The 13,862-nt window shown below is 35.7% G+C and overlaps 2 protein-coding genes across 2 annotated transcripts; one reads left to right on the top strand and one right to left on the bottom strand.

Moving 5' to 3' along the window:
- Positions 1-1,980: 1,980 nt before the first annotated feature.
- Positions 1,981-5,188, top strand: LOC110745947 (putative fructokinase-4). The gene is made up of 4 exons (XM_021946109.2): positions 1,981-2,552; positions 3,426-3,758; positions 4,594-4,710; positions 4,841-5,188. Exons 1-4 carry the CDS (start codon positions 2,142-2,144, stop codon positions 4,967-4,969), a joined length of 990 nt encoding a protein of 329 aa, XP_021801801.2. The 5' UTR covers positions 1,981-2,141; the 3' UTR covers positions 4,970-5,188.
- Positions 5,189-8,122: 2,934 nt separating this feature from the next.
- Positions 8,123-13,547, bottom strand: LOC110747555 (uncharacterized). The gene is made up of 7 exons (XM_088247367.1): positions 13,298-13,547; positions 12,238-12,347; positions 11,599-11,748; positions 11,226-11,464; positions 10,633-10,743; positions 10,107-10,151; positions 8,123-8,545 (listed from the first exon to the last, which is right to left on the bottom strand). The coding sequence occupies exons 1-7, from the start codon at positions 13,434-13,436 to the stop codon at positions 8,386-8,388; spliced, it is 954 nt and encodes a 317-aa protein (XP_088103493.1). The 5' UTR covers positions 13,437-13,547; the 3' UTR covers positions 8,123-8,385.
- Between the last annotated feature and the right edge of the window lie 315 nt (positions 13,548-13,862).

The raw sequence follows: 13,862 nt of genomic DNA on the forward strand, positions 1-13,862 counted from the left end.
ACAACTCAAATATGCATGCATATAATATACTTTCTACATATAATTTGCTTCAACCTTAGAATACCAGTTTCAAGCCGCATTGCATTGAAAAGTAATACCACGAGCTATTAACCAAATCCATGTTCCAGCTCATGCCAAAGTGGTGCACACCATGCCCGCCTTTTGTATTTGGACTCTCATATGGCACTTTAGACTTTTGCTTGATAATGAAAATTTTCATTTCCTTTGACCAAAAAAAAAAAAACGCAACTAGTACTAATCTAATGCCCTCTATTTATTTTTATAATAATAGGGCAATGTAAGTTGTGAAAAAAGTTATTTACATTAACACCCATGAGGTTTTCAGTTTTTTTCACAAAATTCCTTGAGGTTTCAGAAATTATACGAGTACCCACTGAGGTTTCAAAGTATTTTCATAAAACCCCTTTATGTATTTTTTGTTCAAAGAATGATAATTTTATATTTTAAAAAAAAATTCTCCAAATGCAAAAGTTAGCCTTTAAGATTAGATTGCACGGTTAAATTTGTCATTTACATAAGTTTTTTTAATTATAAAATCATTAATTTTTTTGACGAACTATCAACGAAAATGAGTTTTGTAGGAGGTGTTCGTGTAATTTGTGAAACCTCAATGGTTTGTGAAAACACCGAAGACCTCAAAGGGTGTTAATGTAAATAACTCATTGTGAAATGAATAAATAAAAAAAGTACACGTGTGTTGCATAGCATGTGATGTACTACGTGCTTTCCTCAGCTCATGATGTGCTTAGGAAAATCCAACCACAATACAACATGAAATCATCAAAACTTAAACAAAAAGATATGATATTGTTTTGTTCAAACTCCTTTTCTCGTTCTTTGTGTGAAACCATATACTGACTGACTTACGCCATAACTATTGGCTGAGAGTTCCAGCTGAAATAATCTGTGTGCACAAATTATAAAGCACCAAACCCTTTCAAACTTGTATTCTATTTAAGATTTATTAAAAGTGAAACCAAATAAGATTATAAGTCCACTTATCCAAGGACAAATAAACTAAACAAAAAATGGAAAATGCTTCAAAAGATTGAGAAAGAAGAGGTGGATAGTACTTACATTTCAGCAACCCAAACTTGACCATGACACCACACTCCCCCCCGGCCCCCTACAACAAATACAATGCGCTAAGAAACGTAACAGACAAACCTATTTTCCATCTCACAAATCCCACACAAAAAAAAGTCTTAAATCCCAAATAAATTATCCATAAACAAAACCTATATCAATCTCACAAATCCGTTGACAAAAAGGGACATTAGTGAATTGAGTAATTAATTAATGAAAAAGGATGTTTTTAACCTTTTTTTTTTCCTCCTTTGTTGGGCTCAGTATCCCAAGTGGGCCCCACACAATGAGAGAAATTAATTACCCACCAGAATCAAGGCAATAGGATTGAAACGGTAGTTAGGTTAATTTCACCTATAATATTTTTTTTAAGACTAAAAAAAAGATTATAGATTTATATAAATAAAATTAAAAGGAAAGATAGATAATAGTGAAAATATTTAGAATATTCCAAATCAAAATATCATAAAATGCAATTAATTAATGAAAATATTAAGAGTTTAAACATTAATTAAATGAAAATCATATAATCATTTTAAAGTTTTTCATATTAAAAATATTTAATAAAAAATAAAATCAGAACATAAATATTATTTTTATGTAACACAACTAGATTTATTTTAACTTTTTAAAAATTTTAAAATAAAAAACTAAAATAAAATAAATAAATAAACAACCACACGTGTGCCAAGAGATTAGTAAATTATTTGGAAAATTTTAATTTTGTCACAATCCTTTCTTTTTTAAGGTCTCCTCATAAAATCATAATCCATTTCACTCCAAATTATCATAATTTAATTTTAATTTTATTAGAAATCCTAATCCTTCCTTTTTAAGGCTTCCTCTCATAATCATAATTCATAATCCATTTTATATTCGGATCATCCTCTTCCTCGGTTTCTCGCACTCCTATAAATACTCCCCCCACCTTCCATCCCCATTCTCTCTCTCTCTTAATATTTCCCTCACCATCCACCAAACCCTTCTCTCTCTTCTCTCTCTGCTCTCTCTCTGTCTCTCTCTCTTTAACAGCTATGGCTAACAATGGCGTACCGGCGACCGGAAAAGGACTGATCGTGAGTTTCGGCGAGATGCTGATCGACTTTGTGCCCACCGAATCGGGCGTTTCGCTGGCCGAGGCGCCGGGCTTCCTCAAGGCCCCCGGTGGTGCCCCCGCCAACGTGGCGATCGCTGTGGCCCGCCTCGGCGGGAAGGCAGCGTTCGTCGGAAAACTCGGCGACGACGAGTTCGGCCACATGCTCGCCGGCATCCTGAAGCAATACGGCGTCACCGGAGAGGGCATCCTCTTCGATCAGGGCGCCCGCACCGCCCTGGCCTTCGTGACCCTACGCGCCGACGGAGAGCGTGAGTTCATGTTCTACCGCAACCCTAGCGCCGATATGCTGCTCAGGCCCGACGAGCTCAACTTCGAGCTCATCAAATCCGTACGTTTTCTCTGTCTGACTTTTTTTTTGTCTGCGTTTTTTATTTTTGTCGGAAAATTTGGAGGGAGGAGGGTGCGAGGGTGAGGGTGGGCGTGATAATCTCACCAGCCGTTGACGGAACAGTTATCGCTGACTTTTGACACGTAAGCACGACCGCCCTGGGACCCAAGACTAGATCCAGGATCCACTGGATCTTACTCACCACCACCTCTCGGCACCCGTAATTTTCTGATGTGGGGGTGGGTCCCGCTTATTACAGATCTATTAGTAATGTTAGTACAAAACATAAATAAATAAATAAATAAAAGAAAATAAAGTTTGGCAGCGTGTGGATTTGGGAGCGTCTGTGTTTTCTTTCATCACACGTTCTGGTAAGGGAGTGGGGGTTGTGATCTAGAGCGTCTTTTGTTTACTTAGACCAGATGTCTCCCCACGCGCACCAACACAACGTCTTGCGTGAAATATGACTTTTCAAATCATTTAAAAGAAATAATTGTTGAAATTTTTACCCAAAAAGACGAAAAAAAAGTGTTGAAATTTTGGTGGTCATTTTATTTTATTTTTATTTGTTAAATTACAAAAGAGTAACCCATCATCACAGCATGGGAAATGATATCAATGTTTATATTATTTTTCCACTTTTTTCTCTTTTTCTTAGTCCAATGAGGGAAACGAGTCCCATCACTCCTTTTCACTGTTTTTTTTGGGTTACATACGCATATGTTTTTAATTGAAATTTTGGTAATGGGCCCTACTGGTTTATGTTACCCAAATCCAGCTTTAGCAAGCATGTGCCATGATCAATTCTATGTAAAAATATGTGGATATGGTTGTTTTCTAAGACTAATTTTGGTTTTGTATATATTTATATAGGCCAAGGTGTTCCACTATGGATCCATAAGCTTGATTGTGGAGCCATGCAGATCAGCCCATCTAAAGGCAATGGAGGTGGCCAAAGATGCCGGTGCATTGCTCTCCTACGACCCGAACCTACGGCTGCCGCTGTGGCCGTCTGCGGAGGAGGCACGCAAGCAGATCATGAGCATATGGGAGAAGGCTGATGTGATCAAGGTTAGTGATGTGGAGCTTGAGTTCCTCACAGGGAGCCCTAAAATTGATGATGAGAATGCATTGACTCTTTGGAAGGACAACTTGAAGCTCCTCCTCGTCACTCTTGGTGAGAACGGTTGCAGATACTACACCAAGGTCAGTTCATTTTTTCTTGCACTAGCATTGTTGTGTAGTTTTGACAAAGCGATATTCTAAACTAATATAATGTCTGGGGACGGGGATCTAACTTGAGTGCAAGCGCCGCACACTGTTTTGACCAACTAGCCTAAATCACATTTGCATTGTTGTATAATTAATTCCGACTTTTTGTTGCTTTGGTCATTGGGGTTAGGTAGAGTTAGGTCATTCTTATGATTTTGGTTTGTGGACAAAGGAAGTTGGATTAGTGGGACCCATATCTCAGTATTCCCTTTTTTTTTCTTCCGTTAGTGGGACCCGTATCTTAATATATGTTGATCTGAAAGGAATCATATCGTGATCTATTGATTTGAATATTAAAAAAATAGAAAATAACAACAGAACCTTTTCAAAATAACAAAAGAAATTGGAAAGTGGATTTGAGTTATTTGTTCTTTATTTTGTTGACAACTTTTGGAATTTGGTGCCAGCGTGTTTTGGAATTTAGTATGTTTTTATAGATAGGGGTTTGGAGGTATTGTATTCTCTTTAATGTGGGGGGGGAGGATGGGCTGCTGGGTGGTTGAGTTTTATATATTTATTTATTGCTTTTGTTTAATGGAATCTACGCATGGAAGGGGACTTAAGCATGATGCAAATCAACACTCCCTTGTAAATTAACTCAGTTGCAAATATGTGACATGTTAGTTAAGATCTCATTATCATAATGTTGGTTTGCTCCGACTGGTTGATTTTTTTTTTTTTTTCCGGGTCGATTGCTTTGATTGATTGTTGTTCTTTTCGTTTCGGGTTGATTAGTTTGATTGATTGTGTGCTTATAAAACAAACGCAGCATTTCCGGGGATCCGTGGAAGCCTTCCATGTGAAAGCAGTGGACACTACTGGTGCTGGTGATTCATTTGTGGGTGCCCTGCTTGCAAAGATTGTTGATGACCAATCTGTTCTTGAAGTAAGTATTATTATCATCCTTAAAAAAAAAACAATAAATATTATGGATTTGATCCATATGCATGTTTAATTCTAGAAAGAAGAAAAACTTGATGAATTATTTAATTTACGTGATTGAATTGAATGCGCAGGATGAGCAGAGGTTGAGAGGGGTGCTGAAATTTGCAAATGCATGTGGAGCCATTACAACCACCAAGAAGGGAGCAATCCCTGCCCTTCCCAGCGAGTCTGACGCCTTCACCCTAATCAAGGGAGCTTAGAAGAAGAAGATCTCAAAACAAAATTACTTTTGCTCTCTTATTTTTTTTCTTCTTCTTTTTAACTTTGTAGGACCTTTGTTTCAATTTCATTTGCTTTTTGATTGGAGAAGGGGTTTTCCAACCTCAGTTATCTTTTTGCCTCTGCGTGTTATGATGGAAAATTGGCATCGCCTTAAGCATTGCTGAATAAGTATATAATTTCCTCACACATTTTCAGTTTATTTAGTTTTTGGATGTTAGCTATTAGTATTATTTTATTATTCTATTTGTTATTAAAAGTTTAGACACGTCAAAGCTTTGCAATTAAAATTGACAAAACCAAAAGCTGCAATTAAAATTGAAAAGGGAATTTCTATATATCCTACCTACACTAAACTATTATTTTTATTTTTTTATACAAGCGATATTCTATTTTAATTTACGGAGAGGAGAATTTGAACTCTGGTGTAGAGTATCTGTTCTAGCCAACTTGACTAAGTCCATATCTGCATCCTACACCAAACTTTTATCCTACCATAAAAAGTTCTCATTTACCCTATAAATAAAGGTTACAAAAATGAGAGGTTTGGCCCTTTAGGGATTTAAAACAAAAGTGGGGTATAATGAGCAACTGGTATTGTGTACATACAATTTCCCGTATCTTTTTTTATGCGCATACAATTTTCCTTTTAAAAAGGGTACAGATTTATAGTATAAAATCTACTTGGGCCGTAGGATTGATGACTTTATGCATGCTGTTGCCTAGAGAAGCCCATGTTGCGCTCGCTGTTCTGCTACATAACATGGTCTTGCAAAGGAGGGGGGCTCTCCTCCATTGCTGGAGAGAAGCCTCCTCATTTACTAACTTCAACACTAAAGGGAACAAATTCTTAAAATTCAGGAAAATATAGCAGGGAGAGTTCCTTGCTAAGGAAAACCAAAAACCAAAAAAGAAAAAATTCCTAACCAAAGGATCCGGATCCAATTCAAAAACCTCTCTCGCCCTTACATTTATAAGCCGTAAGGCAGTCGAATAAAAACCACAATGCGTTTTAAAACCGTTCAACCATGTCTATAGTAAAGTGATTTTCTGAATCTTCAAGCCTGTAAAATCTTTATAAGTATGGCCAATATCACATAGAACTAAAAGTTAGGTCAGCATAAGCAGGAAATTTGATTGATAATGAGGCATAAATATATTTCCTGTCATTAGCTAATTTCGCTTTCACAAATCATGACGAATACCCATAAAACTATATTATTTAGTCTAGCTGTACATGATGCATACAAAAATGTCCTTTTACATTACTCTGCAACCACATTACCATTGCAAAAAGCCGTGCAGAAAAGCAAATGAAACCTTGAAAATACCAAGGTGTCAAGAACTTCTGCCAACATCATACTAAACTAAAAACAATACTTGCATACATAATCAAAATATTTGCAAAAACAATTTCAGCTCCGTGAAGAAACAAGAAACATTTTTTTGAAGCTCAAGAGTCAACAAGAGAAGATGACCCCACTAAAAAAAACAAAGAAAAAACAAATTATGTGGAGCAAGCATTCAACAAGGTGCTCGAGCACGCTTTGCAATCATGCAAATTTAACACATATTTGGGGCCAAGACACACTAAGAGATTTTATGTCAGCTTTGCATACTAACGCAAAAAGACGAGCAAGGCCAAGTGGAACACTGCTTACAACTAATTTGAACTATGTACAATGACTACTAATCTAAACTACTACCAACCTCTCTTTTTCGCCGTGATTTCTCTTACGGATTTTCTGCTTGCATTTGGGGCAAGCCAATAGTATCAATCAACATTATCCTCTCTTCCTCTTTTAGTTGTTCCCTATGAAGTTTTTCCTGCTTATTTGAAATAAGCTCTTGATCTTGAGAATATCTTCAATGAAGCTTCTCATTTCACTTATGCTCCACTTCTTTTTCTCTGTTCTAAATTCTTGGAAGACAACCTTGCAGGCACAGTCGAATTGTCTTGAACGTAATCTATCTTTTTCCTTAAAAAATTGTTTGCGACCATTCTGTCTACTGGCCTTTCCAAGCTGATAGATGTATCACTTGCAACATCGTCTTCCCTTAAACTTATTGAATCCAGATAAGGAGATGACATTCCCAGACTCGCACTTTTTCTATATTTGGCTTTTTCTTCAAACTATTCACCATCCATTTCTTATTGTGTTTCAGTACTTGCACAACAGTGTAGAAATTGAAATGTGGTCTTGTATTTGCTGGTACATCTCCATCGGCGGTATTATCTGGAAAAGTATATAAAATAAATAATTCGAAAATTTGAAAAGTGAAACTATTAAGATAAAAACATATTAAATATTTTTACCCTATTTGGTCGTTGACACCACTTTGTTTCATTGCTTTAATCTGGGCATAGTACCCACAAAAATAATTCACTGCAAATTGCATGGCTGAGCAACAGTCCATTAGAGAATCAGCAACACGCTCAAAAGTAAATTTCTTTCCCTTGTTGAAATACTCCCATATTCTTTTCCAATACCCACTACTTTTTTGCTCATCTCCATTATCTGCATCTAAGCAAACATTGAGCCAAACAGACACAAGCTGATTGTCTTCATCGATTGAGAAGTTACGAGATCTTTGTTCCATTTTGATGGATTCTATTTGAGCAGGAATTTGAGATGATAGAAGAGATTCATTGGAAGATTTATCAACCGACATGTACCCATGCGTTGAAAAGGTATCGATAGGGTCTGCATCGCTTGTATTCTCTGTGGTCATTATGCCTATTGGTCTCCACAGGCTAATAGATTTATCACTTGCAACATCATCTTCCCTAAAATTTATTGAGTCTGGAGTAGAAGGAGAAGTTGTAGGACTTACAATTTTACTTCTTTTGGACATTTGTTTTTTCTGAAGTCCCCACCACAAACATTGTATTGTCCTTCAATACTTCTTGAGAGTTAAGGGAAAACACTAATAAGAAATCGCATCTAAAGGTGGATGGAGCAAAAAAAAAATCCGTACAAATAAAAAATCCCTACCATGTTTCCCTACAAGTATTACAAGGCACAATCCAAAAAGGATTCATAGCCTTTGTTACACATGTTAGTCCAATCATGTAATAGAATGAGAAACCAAAAATAAAAGTCTGCACATAAAAAGAATACTAAATTGTAAAATGCAAGAAAAAATCTAAAATTTCCATTCTGAAGTTTAAACTCACCTCCAGAGGATTGCAATTTGCAAATTCATAGATCTACAATATATATGAACTTTATTGTGACAAATAACATCAAACTCCTTAGCCCAGTATTTCTCAGATTGAACCTAACAAGGAAGTTTTCTTGGAGGATACATGATTGCATAAATACCATTTCAGTCCATTTTCGTTTTATTAACTCTATTTTTGAGGACGGTGAGTGAAGGAGTGAAAGCAGTCAGTTTACAGCGCAATGGGCCGTGGTTTTAGTTCACTAACCTCCATCTGCAAAGACCTCCAAGCAGGCCTGCATATTTCCCACTTCCCCTGCATATGAGCCAAAAATGCCTCTGCCCATTTTTCCTTGCTCCCTCTCATGCTTAGATCGTAGGGGACCGAGAAACTATTCAACCATTTAACAAAAAGTAAATTCCAGTCATGTTGGTTATAAACCATCAAAATAATCATTATGATATTAAAAGTTTGACCGTCTAAATGATGAACATGGTTATCACAATATTACACCATCTCACAATTCGAAATAATAAAAAGTGACTCTTATGACCATAATTTCTAGATTTCTGACTTTTTTCCAACATGAAACCCGACTGAAACAATGAATGACTTCTTTGGCAGAATGATAAGAAAAAAATACTAGATTTTCTTTCTTATGCCCATCAATTGATTGAGCAGTTGAACGAGGGCGAAAACGGATGGTCAATCAATCAATTGAAGTACAATTTGAAAGAAAAATTTGGAGATGATTCAAGTAGCCAATTCCCACCCCAAATCCTCATTTCCCGTTGCATATTGAAACTAAATCCAACTTCACCCAATGCTCCTTTTTCCCTTCTCCTTGGCTCTCCCACAAAAACCCTCATAAGTCTTTTAACTCTGCTGCCACCTAACTTGGGATTCTGAACAAAGACAAAGAATGAGTGGGTAAACTTTCCAAACCGATTGCAGTAAGTGTGCCTCCCTACCCCTTGATATGAAAACATTCTTCCACCCTTCCAAACTCTTTCTTGCTTGGTAGACAACAAGGTCCCAAAACTTACACCCTCTGGGAGTTCCACCCGCATACGCAAGATGCAGATGAGACAATAGGTCTTCTGTCTAAGTCCCTTAAAATCCCAAATTTTCCCCATGGCCATCCATTTTTCATTAATCATTACTGAATACTGACATCCTTGGCTCTACCTCAGCCATCTCCGACGAAAAACCCTATTCCTGTAGCACAAAGTTCAAAATTCCTATTCCACGTTATCATAAGCATTCTTTAAATCAATTTACTCTCTAACTCCTCTTTCCTAATTTTCCCACAATCCTCTATCAGCTCATTAGCCACAATTAATCCGAATTGGTCTCTCTTGATTAGAATTTTACGCAGACATGAAACCAAGCTGATCAACCTAAAATTACTACTCTTCAATGAATCCAACTTCTTCAATATAAAGTCTAATAACTCCCATTAGGACACCCTTCCTAAATAACTACTAAGCTGAATTAATTTTCCCATTAGGACACCCTTCCTAAATAACTCCTCAAAAACCTTCCTAAAGTCTAAATTTATAAACTCCAGCAATGTTGAAAGAAATCCATTGAAAATTTATCCTAGTATTTCACTGTACAAGGCAATAAGTCATCCTTCCTAAAAAAACAGAGTCCTAAGCACAACAGCATGGAATCCCTAAGCCCGAATCGAAGGACTACTTAGGAATATGGGGTGGGGTTCAAAATAACACAAAAGTCACCTCAGTTAGTAGCAGAGATGCATGCACCACATAACATCTCCCTCATATTCTGTACTGGTGTACTCGTTCCCTAATGGATTTTTTTATATTAATATAATCCATAGTTCATGCACTTAAAAGCAGGCTTTTCTGTCTTATGCATTATTCTTTTCTACTCGCACCAGATATCCATTAAGAATAACACTAAGTAAAAATTTAATGGAGTGTTACCTCAAGAGTTCTTCGAGTTCAGATTCTTTATTGGGGGTTCCGTTCCTGCAAGAATTACAAACTTTTACGTCAACAAGCTACATGTATAAGTCTCAATGAGTTCCAATGTACCACACATACACTACTTTAATTTAAGCAATGTATTTGTAAGAAGACTGACATTTGGTTCGTACTGTTAAGTAAATTAATTGCTCAAAATTGAGAACTATTTCATAGTTTTCCATACATCTTAGAACACAATGTGAGATTGGTATTCACACTAGTTTCTTAAGCTGAAGTTCACTGGAACAAGCAAACGTACTACAAACACAAATTTACTTTTATTGGTTATTGGACTTCTTGCAATCCTAGACATTGCGTCTCATTACTCCTTGTAGGATGGCATGTTAGTACTTTTAAAAGAACAAAAATATTTATATGTGGCCCAAGAAGGACATTGAATATCCTAGTAAGACAGTAGGTATCATGATTCAAATCCTATGGTAATTATTCAACATATCATAAAACAAGAATCTGAAAAACTAACCTGCATACTGATATTCTATAGATGTGAAGATACTTGCTAGAAATATTACGAACAGCCTTAACGCCGTGCTCCTTGATGAACATGTACACAACTGGATAACCAAGAAGCCATCTGAAGCAGTTAAACAGCTATTTTTAGTGTATCAGACTGAAATGCTAATCCAAACATTCTGGATAGAAGAGAAATGAAAAATGGTAATAGAAATTCATACTATGTAGGCGAAGGCAGATACTCTTGATTTAAAAATTTTAACAATTACGCATCGGTAATTATAAAACAATGCAATGCAGCCATGGAAAAAAAGCTTGGCAACCGTAGAAGTAATCTTAAATATTGGAAACTAAGTATTATTTGAATGGGGTTTACATGCCACTTCTAACAGAATTCCTTCCTTAAAAGGTTATGAAATTGTGTCACAATTACTTCTGGATTAAGTCAGCTTCAACTTTGATTCAGTTTCTAACAACATGTCAGTATGCACATTTTCAAGTAATGCTGAATTTTTTCACAAACGTACATAGAAATCTGAAGCAGCACAATATTGCACCCCAGGTGTAGTAAAGTTGCATTCAAACGTGAGCTTAGGTTGTTACCCATTTAATGTTGGCAGAGTGACCTGAGTGTTTTGCATGCAGCTACTAAGATCAATAAAGTCAGATGACTGAGAAGGGATAAGTTCATTTCTGGGCGGTTTAGCATCAACCATGTTATCTATACTGCGAGATGATGATGCATCATCTTTCCTTTCACCAAGAGGAAATGACAAAGAGAACAACTTCTGAATTGATATAAGCTGCATCACCAGTGGGCTTTTTTCTGCTTCTGTTATCATCTGTAGCAGAAAAGAAAGAAGTGCATTAACCAAAGAGTATAAAATAAGCATAACCAAAGAGTATAAAATAAGCATGTCAAAAGTTTAAAGGTAAAGATTACAGGGGAAAAAAAGGGCATACAGCAGGAAGCAACCTTCAGAGGATCCTGTTCAAGGTCCACAAAGAGCAGCTGTCGTTCTGAGTTCAAGCTTGACCTAACATGATCAGCAAGCGCTCTAGTGTGAACTAAATATATCATTTCTTCTATAACCATTACTCTCAGATGCTCAAAAATGGGCAAATCCTGTACAAAAGTTTTAAAGGTTATTTGAGTTTCAGAAAATCAATAACTCCTAATAAAGAAAAAGAAAAGAGGACAGAATAATATCAAGACATGATAGTGAGCACCATTTCTTAAGACCAGGTAATGCAGAATATCAGTTAAAGCTCGGACTGCATCCTAGCGGAAATATAAGGGGAAAAAAGAGAGCTGAGAGAGATAAGAAATGATATTGTGCATGGATATGAAAACCAACCAAAGATACACTAACACAGAGTAGTATATGAGTATACTTGAGAGAAACACACGAGTGAAATTTTTTAAAATGAAACAGAAAAACTTTAGAAGTCATAGAAGTAAAAATATATAAAAACTTATATTGAGTTGGAAATGCCTTTCCTATTGGCAAAAATATTAACAGAGTAAGAGTTAGCAAACTTGGATATAGTTTCAGTGTGTACTATGACAGCAGCAGCAGCAATACTAATTTAGTGAAGTATTAAAAACTGAAACCTTTTGACAAAGTTTTAAAAGAGCGCAAAATCTCTCTTGCAGTTCAGGCATCTTTCCACCATAGTCTATCATTATCACTGGCCTCATTCCTGTACACAAAGCTAGAATATCTGCAAGTCCACAAAATCACAAGTCAGTATACATAATGACAAGAAATAACTTAGGTTAAAAGATTTATAAATACTTTCCTAGTAAGCTAAAGGAATTTGCAGTAACAAATAAACATAAAGATTCAAGAACTTCTTCAACTTTAAAAGTGAAATCACCAAAAGTATCATGACAGAGAAGAAAAAGATTGGCTTTCATAATATATGAAAATAGCACAGAAGCACAGGAATGAACTGAATAGTTTTACTTTTATTCCCATGTTTATTCTATGGAACAAGGAAAATAAAATCAAGCTTATATCTAGTCTTTATTGCTTGTTTCCATTTCGTTATCACCAAAAAAAAATCTTTTCTTTTTAATGAATTAACAAATTTCATTACTATCAATCATGAGTTCTCCATTCTGAAACAAATGAAATTGAAAGAAACATAAAAATATTTCAAAAAAGGAAAAAATCTTCATGAAACAAACGCGCCCCAGAGCTCTCCGACCCTGGACCATTAAAAAACTATGTCTGAATACCCTACTGAGCTCTATACAAGTATAACCATTTGGCCGCTTCTAAATTCCAACAGAAATGTTGAGTTATAAAATTGAAAACCAAAAGACCCACAAGAAAAATTATCTCTAATTGAAAAGAGACAAACAAACATTTTAATCTGAAGTTTATAAAGTTTCAATGAAGCATAATTAAGTCTACAATTTGAAAGAGATAAATTATTAAAACCAGAAGCTAAATTCAGTTGTGAGAATTGAAACAGACGAAAGTATTAAAACCCAGAAGCTAAATTGAGGTAGTGAGAGTTGAAAGACACCAAAACTGATAAAAACCCAAAACCAAAATAGAGTGTTCATTTGGGAAAGCAGACCAAGAAATGCTAAAACTCATAACCGAAATTGAGTAAGAAAAATAGCAGAGACTCTAGACCAAAAGAGAGAGAAAAAGAAAGACCTGTCTCAAGTCGACGTCTTGCATATTTGAGTCGCCATTTGATTTGAGACAGAGAAGAATCCAACACTCTCAATGCTTCATCTAACTCGGCGACTTCAGTTAAGAATTGCTTCTCTTTTTCTTCTCGAGGATCCGCCATTGATAGAAAACACACCGCTTCCTGGAAATGCTAGTGTTTGTTATGTTAAATGCTGTTTTACCAGCAGACTAGTAGAGAAAAGTAGAGCGGCTTTTGGCATATGACCCAAAAAGAAAAGGTGCGTGGTGGTGGTGAGCGACCTCTAAAATATTGATCATTTCGAAAACATCGGTATTTTGAAAATACAAAAATTTTAATAGAAATTTCGGAAAACCATCGATATCGAAAAATTATTGATATTGATAAAAATTGAATTAAAACCACAAAAACTGTAAGAAAAACTTAGAAATTTTTCTTAAAACTTTGGAGGATGTTTATTTAGTCAATTATCTATTACTTTATCACAAAAAATTAAAATGAAATGCATTGCATGATGAGTTTAACTAATTTAAGTTGATTATATAGAGAGCTAACAAACACTGCGAG

This window comes from Prunus avium, chromosome 1, assembly GCF_965620075.1.
Source record: "Prunus avium chromosome 1, drPruAviu1.hap1.1, whole genome shotgun sequence".
Taxonomy (NCBI): Eukaryota; Viridiplantae; Streptophyta; class Magnoliopsida; order Rosales; family Rosaceae; genus Prunus; species Prunus avium.

What these genes read in the sequence shown, in the direction of transcription:
- LOC110745947 (XM_021946109.2), top strand. Translation starts at nt 2,142, where the DNA reads ATGGCTAACAATGGCGTACCGGCGACCGGAAAAGGACTGATCGTGAGT. An exon ending in ACTTCGAGCTCATCAAATCC is followed by an intron (nt 2,553 to 3,425) that starts GTACGTTTTCTC and finishes ATATTTATATAG; the next exon opens with GCCAAGGTGTTCCACTATGG. An exon ending in ATGACCAATCTGTTCTTGAA is followed by an intron (nt 4,711 to 4,840) that starts GTAAGTATTATT and finishes TTGAATGCGCAG; the next exon opens with GATGAGCAGAGGTTGAGAGG.
- LOC110747555 (XM_088247367.1), bottom strand. Translation starts at nt 13,436, where the DNA reads ATGGCGGATCCTCGAGAAGAAAAAGAGAAGCAATTCTTAACTGAAGTC. An exon ending in TTGAACAGGATCCTCTGAAG is followed by an intron (nt 11,465 to 11,598) that starts GTTGCTTCCTGC and finishes TTTCTGCTACAG; the next exon opens with ATGATAACAGAAGCAGAAAA. An exon ending in TATAGAATATCAGTATGCAG is followed by an intron (nt 10,152 to 10,632) that starts GTTAGTTTTTCA and finishes TAATTCTTGCAG; the next exon opens with GAACGGAACCCCCAATAAAG.